This window comes from Anopheles marshallii, chromosome 2 (assembly GCF_943734725.1).
Source record: "Anopheles marshallii chromosome 2, idAnoMarsDA_429_01, whole genome shotgun sequence".
Classification (NCBI taxonomy): domain Eukaryota; kingdom Metazoa; phylum Arthropoda; class Insecta; order Diptera; family Culicidae; genus Anopheles; species Anopheles marshallii.
In genome coordinates, this window is record NC_071326.1 from 7,137,120 (window position 1) to 7,146,628 (window position 9,509).

Sequence of the window (9,509 nt, forward strand, 5' to 3'; positions counted from 1 at the left end):
CAAATGCTTCGCGACGTTGAGACGATTCCAGCCAAATGGTTCCGCGACATACTTATGGTTTACGATCACAAAAAATAAGACACCCCCATAAAGATGCTGCTAGCAAGATAAAAGAATACGCCGTTAATGGAAAAGTGTCGTCATAGACAATCGAAGCAGGCGGTAACAGGCTGTTGCTTCAATTTACCTATCCACCTATCCAGCGGCGATAAGATGTCTTACTCTCCAAACCCAATCGGATGTTCGGAGCACCAGAAGCGAACGACATTCCCTGACAACTCTAGCGACAGTGAGTAGCAGTGGAAGCTGTACATTGATATCCTACATTAATCATTCGGCTCATTTTCGGTAAGCTCTTCCTCTGGTGATTCTCATCTCGGTGCGCAGGGTCACAGGGAACGATAGGGCGAACCACAAACCAGAAGGCACCACACGATCGTTGGTTTGCTCGTTGGCGAGAAAGATTAATGCAGTAAACATTTGCGCGTACGACGATCGTGCGTGATGCCATCTCGAATGTCAGATGGCCGACCGAAATCGAAAGTGTCGCGTTGGATCACAACCGTAAATTGTGTATAACCTGCAAATGTCGTTTAGCTCACTCGGCGTACCACACCGAATTGGAACGTCACAACATACCTCGCATTGCGGTGTCGCTAGATGCAAAGGCAGATAGGTAGCAGGTCAAATTCTTTTTATTGCATAACTGTGAGCAAAGTCAAAGGGCAGCAAAAACGAGGCGAGGATGAAAAGCAAAATTCCATTGAGACTACCACCGAGGCTGTTTGCGCGAAGTTACAAACAATGCAGAACTGATTCATTATGTTCTTAAAATGTTAAAAGGAATATTTTGATAATAAAATAGAAAAAAAAACATGTAAACAAAACGTAATTCTATATTTATTATTGTATCTTTTTTACCTATTTTTATACACTCTCTAGACGAGTTTACGGACAAAAAAGTTATGTCATGGGAATAGAAGTGTCTATGAAGTAATCTCTAAGACGTTGAGTGCAAAACGTTGGGTAGCTTAGTGGAATAAATATGGGTTTAAATGCATTATAATAATTAAATTCATAACTTTTGGCACAATATGAAAGAAGGTGAAGGTAAAAAACAAAGTTACATTTGCATAATCTAACAGCGGGACAGAAAGAGCTAATCCAAACGTTTGCCTTCAATTGATGGTTACGTTTGCAATTTGTTGAATAATTAAACGTTTCTAAACAATTCCGGCAATCGCGTTTGTTTTGCCAAACAAAAGAAAAGCATCCCGCAACAGTGGAGTAAAAAGCAAACAAAAAAGCAATAAAATGATTACTGTTTGTGAGAGTTTAGCCGTTGGTCACTGGCACGGCACGATTGTAGTCCACCACGCGCCGTTGCAGCACCCACGTTGTAGCGAACGCTCTTTGTGACAAACACACCAACTGCAACAGGGTCACTTCCCATCTCTCACCGATGGCGCGCCGTGAGTCGGGCAAACGGCGGCAAGCAATCGGGGCAGCAACCGGTGTGGTGACTTTACCGTTTAAAGCCCATTAATTAACGCAGAATGCAGCCGAACAGACGAATGACATCGCGTGAAGATCAACCGTGACATACCGTGGGCCACACGTTGACTGACTTTGCCATTCCTTCGCGGTGGTGTGGGGAAAAAAACAACAAACCCGATCGACACACGTCTGAGTTGATGAGAAATTGGAATGTCTCACAATTGGCCGTTAACAAAAAAAAAGGAGCAACATTTTTAACACCCGAACCAACCGAGCGATCTTGCTGCGAGCCGACTGTGCGCGCCATCTAGTGGAATTATTTTACTAACAGTGTGTTACTTTGGAGGTTACGCGTGAAGTACGATTGCTTGTAAATTGTAGGGACACATTTGAAGGGTAATGTCTTTGAATTTAAGCGAGGTTAATATCGTTTGGAAATGTTTTCCCCACAGCGCGGTGCACAGAGCGGTTCTTTGACGGCCACTTCAGCGACACGATGAACGTACTTTGGAGGTGTTTTTGAAAGAAACTTAGCAAAAATTTTCATTGTGTCTTTTCGGGACGGTACAATTTGTGGCCGCATTCTGAGGAAGCAAGCGAACAAGTGCGAGGATACTCATGGCCACCGGGGATTATTAAAATGGATCCAGTGCCCTTGCCGGTCCAGCGACCAGATCGAACTGCTCCATCAACGTTGTCAGGTTGGCACGCAGCTGCTCGATTTCCATCCGCTGCTGCTGAATGGTGCGCTGCTGCAGGAAGACCCGTTCCTTGAGATGTCGCACCTCCATGATGGCGTTACCCTCCTCCGGTTTGAGACCTTTGGTACGCCGCGCGTCCTCCACGTCCAGCACGATCGCATCGTCCACGCTGCACATGCGCCGATCGATCAGATGCACCACGGAACGATTGACGAACGTGTGCAGGGCCTGGTGGTACGAGTGGCAATCGAGCGCGTTCGCTGATGCGTCCAGTATGCGCAGCACAGGGAACCGCCGCACGATCAGGCTACTGTCCAGCACGGTAAGCAGATTGTCTCGCACGCTCAGGTTAATCAGCTGTGGCAATTGCCACCGTTCGAGGGGAAGCCTCGTGAGGAAATTACCGGCGAGATCTAGGTGGGTGAGCGATGGCAGCAGAACGACACCCGCCGTCGCGGATCCGAACGTCTTTATATGGTTCCCGCACAGTATTAGTTGGCGCAGGTTCGGCATGGTGGCGAACGTGTCCAGCGCTATATCTTCGATCAGATTGTCACACAGATTTAGCTCGAGCAGCTGGGTGAGATGTTCGAACCGTGCGACAGACCGTAGTTTATTCATCTGCAGCCTCAGGTAGCGTAGCGCGTAACGTGTCCTCGGTTCTATCTCTATCGCTTGCAATCCATTGTCACGCAGATAGAGCTGCTCGATGGTGCTGGGCATGGTGAGATGTGTGACGCGAGTTCCGCGGGCAAACACGCGCAGAACTCCCGCTTTGAACAGTTGATTATTGAAGATGTGCGAAAAGTTCCCGATCGAGCCGTAGATGAAGCCTAGCTGGCGGACGCGGGGGAATACGCTCGCCTGGACATCGGTGTCCATGTGGACTGTGGCATTGTGAAGTTGGCACCAGGATTGGAAGTAACTGTCGCAGGTGTACTGCCGCACGACGGCTGCACTGACCCGTGCGCCTGTCTGGAACGTTACACTCGCACACGCACTACAAGTAATACAACAAGAAAAGATCATTAGAACAAGTGCTGGAAGCCAAAGTGCCAAAGAAAACGTGCCACTCACACTAAACACAACACCGCCAGAGATGTGGACATCGTACCGATTGGGGAGCTTCTTGCAACATTCGATCGTTAGCACGCGCACGTTGTTCGTTTCCGCACCGAGGATCGACTATCGTAATTCCACGCGACTGTACAGCCACCGCACGGCGTCCGCATCATATCTTCGATTAAAGATGCCTTATTGAGCATCCGGAAGCGATGGGCCCGTGTGATGGATGCATTCTACTGCATTCTACCCTGTTTGACGGTCGCGTCCTACCAAACTAAGGCTAAAGCGCACACACGCACACACATGCACACACATCCGATCGCAGCAGCTAAAGCTGCGAGACTTACGGCACCCGGGTGCGAGTTGATCATGAACACCATTCCAGCGAGCGACCGAACACCTGACCCACGCGGGCCCACTGCAACGAACCCAGACCCCGACTAGCTCCAGCGGCTAGACACGCCATATCGTCGCACGCCAGCGGCAATCCCCACCAGTGCCGATCTCCAACCAGCGCTTAGAGTTAGAGAGTGAAGCATTTTGTTTCCCATCTGGCACCAACAAACGACAAGCTCCCCCTGGGTGGCAGCTGTTGGTGGCGATTGTTCGTGAGCGATTTGGCACAAGTCGGGCCCCACTTTGCTAGCGTGCAATAGAGCCCTCCGCGCGGTCTAGAATGCAGCCTGCAATCACGATTTTTGCCATTGCAAAGGCAAAACACGGCTTCAGCCGTCTCAGCCGATCTGGGAAGGGATTGTCTGTTGGGCTTTGGCATACGCTTCGAACCGATGCCGTGTCTTTGAACTGGGCCCCGATCGGGAATAATGATGGAGGAGAACGTCCAACGTGAAGCAACAGATAGACAGCGTACTCCAGCCGCACACCAGGGGGGGGTCATTTTTTTGTTTTATGGATTGTTCTAATGCGCTACACGCCGTTGGCGGCAGCTTCGTACGGCTGGCGTAAGTAAGGTTTTCCGGGCATTTTTTCAACCCACCGGCGAGTGTAATTAAATGTTTCCGAAACGTCGATTTGAATGTTACGCGGTACGACATTGCACAGTGGGCATGGTTGGGCCAGCGGTTGGGACAAAGTCAATGCTGAAGGTGATTTTTGTGTGAAGTGTAAGTGTTCGCGCCTATGCAAGACCGGGTCAAAAGTCAACCAGAATTGAATGACTCTTACTATTGTACACTGAACTATGAACTCCTCAGCGCTTTCGGTTATACTGCGTTGAGCTGAGATCCAAAACGGAAAGTGATTGATTGAATCATACAGAGCTTTTCATTACGGTTTTTAGGTTCGTACCAAGGATAGGAAATCCGGAGTGGAGTCAGAGTTTGGAGCAGAATCAAATTTGGGATCTCAATCGAAGTCGAATTCCGAGTTCCAGCATTGAATACGAAGTCGAATATGTCTGGGGGAATTTTGGAACACCTCCGGAGTAGATCCGGCGTCGATTCTGGAGTGTCCCGGAGAGGAATTCATCAGTCTTGATCAGTTGATCCGTTAGAGGCCACCAGGAACAGGGTGCAGTGCAAGGTGAGTGTATCGAATATGTTGTCGGAATTGTTCGAATCTCACAGTGGTTTTAGGCAAGGGGACGAACCTGTGTGCTCTTAAATATCGCCTTGGAAGATATTTAATTAGATTTTAACGCGTATTACACCATGCTTGGGGCTAGACATCCGTGGCACCGGATATGCCAGATGACATTGACATCATTGGCAAGAGGACAGTGAAGGTGTGTAAGGCGTACACCAGACACAAACGGAAGAATTGGATTGAGAATCAATGCGACGAAATAACTGCTTGCCGGAGGTTCAGCCCGTGATAGGCCCCAATTGGGAGGCAGCGTATCAGTCGACGGCGACAACTTCGAGGTGGTAGAGGAATTCTGATATTTTGGGACGATTGTTACTTTGATCCTCTATGGACACCAACACTGGGCCATCAGAGCGGAGGATGAAAATGCTCTTAGCTTGTTTGAGTGACGCATTCTCTGGACCATCTTTGGCGGTGTGTTCGACCATGGAGTGTGGAGGAGGAGGATGAACCACGAGCTTGCTGAGCTGTACGACAAACCGGACATCTTGACGGTGGAGAAGGCCGGCAGGATACGATGGCTATGAGGATTGGGTCTAATGGTCCACCAAGAAAGTGTTCGACAGCGACTCCCAGTTCGAGCTCGTTGGCTGGATCAGGTGAAGCAAACCCCGTCGGAAATCGAAAGTCTTTATAGATGGGAAGCTGCAGCCAGGGACCGAGTATACTGGAGAATAATTGTTGACCGGGCCATGTTGAGGCCAACGAGAGAGAGAGATGACTTAAAAACCGTGAAGTCAAAGAGAAAAGGAGACATATACTGAGGAACGTTGTTTAATAAGGTCTTTCATCTAAAAAGATCACCAGTCTAGATCGACTAAAATTATCGAAATGTCGAATTAAGTGCTGTACTAATATTCCTTACTGCTATGTTATAAAACAAGACAATACATGGAGACTATTTTTAAAACGATCCACATAAAGCATTTTGAAAAACAAGATCAAGTTTTCACTTCACTTCTGCACGAACAAAAAAGCAAACGGCAACGGAAAATGTAACCAAACCGTCGGTCCTTCTGTGACAAATGCAAACAACTGCCGATAGCACCGAAACGATTTCATTCAACAAGTATTGCCGCCGTGTGTGTGTTGATGTCACACGCGTGTCCATGTTTTACCGCACGGCATTTCACATTGATAAGTGACCATTTGTAATTTGCGATCGATGCGAGAACACGACCATGCTGCCGTGCCGGCCCGTGTGCGGTCCAAACCGGCGGACGATGTTACGCCAACGCCCGGCCGGCCCATGTCATTAAGCATATTTCACCGAAAATTCGTGTATACTGCGCTGACGACAACTGACGGGAAGATGTAGCCAAAAACTCACCACCACCCCCCATCGCTGACTGGGAAACGAGTTTCAACAATGTAGATGAGAAATGTCTTCCCGTAACACCAGGGTGGTGGACCGGGGCGGACGAATTGGCATGGTAGTGGTGCGCAACGGAGAAATGGAAGTGAAGCGGGCAAAAAATGTTGCGGAGAATGATTGATGGACTCCGGGGAGTTGGTTCCGCCTGTCCGCGTGTAGGTGTGTTCGGCTCTTTTCCTCACCTTTTTTGCTGGTTCCCTCTTCCGACCGACCCATGCGGAATGGGCAAGATGGTACATGGCTAATTTTAGGATATACCACTCCCACCAGGATGATCGCTGTAACATGATCAGGTGCGATGATCATGGTCGCTTGGATAGTTTGCATTCGCCTTCCTTGGTTGAGCGGAGCTCCTTGCGCGAGCAGCGGGCGCCTGCGAAACAACGAGCGGGCATATGAACTTAATTAACAAAACGGGGTCAGAAGTGTCGAGTGAGCGTACCTCAGGGAACGTGCATAAGACAGGGAAAGCAGGAAGAAAGCAAGAGGACATTGACAGGACAGGAACATGTTGCACTTAAGGGTGGGCCGGCGAGAGTTAACATTCCAATTTTCGGAATTTAGAAACAGGTGGCAGCAAAACCCAAGACCCGAGAAGGGATCTCAGCAGGCAGAACTTCAGTGAAGATCTTAGAATTGTTGAGATCAAAGCTTTTAGCGTGCAAACATACGAAAACGAATAACATTCCTTACAGTATTTCCGGGTCTGAGGACCGTGTCGGAGGCGTTAAAACGATAAAATCGGATCATTGTGACTTAAAAGTGCCCGAAGAAGTGGTTTGAATTAAAACGAAAATCTGAGGATCTTCACGGGAACATGAGGCGCAGCGCCAAGTTTAAGTTCTCGGACATTGACGAAAATGAAAGTTTTCAGATCGGTCTTAGTTCTCAACAGTAGGCTGTAGGTGAGTAGCTCACCAACACCAAAGTTCAACAGTCACCGGTGTTGATGTGATGGTTTGATGAATGTCTGACATTCTTAAAACCTCAACCTCAAAACGTTCATCAGTAAACCCAGCCTTCAGCCTACTACATTGCGGATAGTCTTGGGTTTTACCAACTTATCTTAGATTAATTTTATTACAGGCGGACCGAAGGTCATGTTGAGTGGTGTACGTGATAAATCATTATATTAAAAAGACACTCTATTCGCGTAGATGTCGATATAAATGCCTGATATAAACGACCTTTGACGTTTGTTGAGAGAGTTGTGTCTTTAGCGAGAACTTAGACATCATGACTGTAGTGGGGACTTGTATGGGACCAATGTCTTGCTCAGCAAAGCTTCACCGAGAACTGGAAGTCTCAAAAGTGCCCTAATACTACCCAAGTCATCTGGACAAACCACAGAAACATCTCTTGATCAACCTCAAGGATTTTTTGCCTTCCATTTCCAAAGCTATCGGTTCCACAAATATCTTCTCAACACACTTTATCTATGTCCTCTTCTTACTCATACGTGCCACAATTAATCGTAAATCTTTCCCTAGATTTCCGTGAACAAATGTCTAAACACAAATTAAAAAACGCATACACTCACATCTATTCAGCTTAATCAAATGTGAACCATATTCTGACCACCCCCGATGGTTTGCCGCGGTCATCGAACTGTGTAAATGATCGTAACTAATGCGTTTTTGAGAATGTGCAATCAATCTTCACGCAGCCACATTCCGTCCATTCCCATTTCCCATGTTTTGCCATGCCAGGGAGATGAGGCGTGCGACACACCGTGCAAGTTCTCAGTGAGGGGATTTCTTTTCCTTCATGCTTGTACACCTTCTACCAAGTATCGTGCGGGATGGAAACGAAAATATGGCTTAGCATACGGCGTATGCACTTCTTTTTTCCTCGACATTACGATCACTGCCAGATCACTTCATCGTTAGGTTGCATGGGAGGAACCTTCGGCGCAACCTGTCGCCCACCGGGAGGATAAGAGCCGTGTACTGAGCGGCAATAGAAAAACAAGAAACTCCCGTCATGACATCGCGCTACAGTAAATATGTTTTGCACTAATGAGCACACACGACACTTCGAGGCATTCGGCTATGGGCCGGCACGCTAATAGTGATCGGTGCAAGGGACGCAGGGAAGGTCTCACATGATGATCGTTTAGGGCACGGAAAAAGGCGCACGGTGACGGTAACGGTACATGAATTTAAATTTAATGAACGCTGTTTGACCACCCGAGAACGATGGACCGTGCGTTGATCGGATGCCAATGGTCGCCGGTACCAACTGGAGTGTGGATGACGATGGTCATTTTTCTTCGATAATTTACCAACCACCCGCAAACAACTTTCCGCGGTACTGGTTTTATTTTTTGTTTGGTTAATTGGTAAGCGTAATATTAAGATGTCGGTTCGGTTCGGGTGTACCGCGAGGTTTCCAGTGTATAACACCAAATAAGCATGCTACGCTACTGTGCGATTACCGGTAATGAAGCCATATCCGGCGTATCTTGTTAACAGACGAATGGTAAACATTACGCGAGAGTAAAATTAATTCCCCGTACAGTCATTAAGGAAAATGGGAAACCTTTTTTAATTGGGCCCTATATCTGGCGATCGTACGGCGTACGGCTTCGCTTTGGAAATGACGTCGGTTCTAGCCTGCTGCGGAACAGAATCGTTTACTTTGATGTGTGTGATGCTGACGTTTGCAAACAGCTGGAATGATTTGCTTTCTGCACACAACTATGATTTGTATGATATCCTGTCCATGCGGATGTTTTGTACGTAGTTTGACGATCTGTTATGCATTTGACAAATCAAATTAATTCGAAGCGGCCGTGGTGTTAAATAAAGTTTAACCCAACATAACTTCTTGTTCGTCGGGGTATTGCCACGATACCACACAGGAATCAAGTTTTCTGGACCTTCACGCGGTGGGGGAATGGATTTCACAGGCTACTAAGATCATATGTTCGAACGTAACGCAACGTTAACGTTAGACAACATAATTAAGTCGATAGATGACAGTTCGGTTATACGCCTAGAAGTATGCAATTTTTAAACACCAACTAACCAATTACCTTGGCGAGGATACGAATGACGTCATAATTCAATAGCGTAGTGCGTACTTTCCGATAACAAATCACCAGAAACAATTTATCAAATTAATTTGTTAGAAGAATTCAACTTATCAATGTATATTCTTGTGTGTCCATTCCCAATAAATCCAACTCAGTATTTAAATTAAAGATTTGTGCGCTGAGTGAGATGATGTGAGTGAGTGAGACTGAGTGAGTTAAAAACTGTTAA

At 47.2% G+C, this 9,509-nt stretch overlaps 1 protein-coding gene across 1 annotated transcript; it reads right to left on the reverse strand.

The window, feature by feature from the left end:
• Nucleotides 1–2,132: 2,132 nt before the first annotated feature.
• LOC128709845 (uncharacterized) lies at nt 2,133–9,306 on the reverse strand. The gene is made up of 3 exons (XM_053804868.1): nt 9,281–9,306; nt 3,276–3,326; nt 2,133–3,198 (listed from the first exon to the last, which is right to left on the reverse strand). Exons 1-3 carry the CDS (start codon nt 9,304–9,306, stop codon nt 2,133–2,135), a joined length of 1,143 nt encoding a protein of 380 aa, XP_053660843.1.
• Between the last annotated feature and the right edge of the window lie 203 nt (nt 9,307–9,509).

Coding starts and splice junctions, on each gene's coding strand:
- LOC128709845 (XM_053804868.1), bottom strand. CDS start 9,306: ATGACGTCATTCGTATCCTCGCCAAG. Junction 3,327..9,280: donor TCATTCGTATCCTCGCCAAG/GTAATTGGTTAG, acceptor GAATGTTGCAAG/AAGCTCCCCAATCGGTACGA. Junction 3,199..3,275: donor CTGGCGGTGTTGTGTTTAGT/GTGAGTGGCACG, acceptor TATTACTTGTAG/TGCGTGTGCGAGTGTAACGT.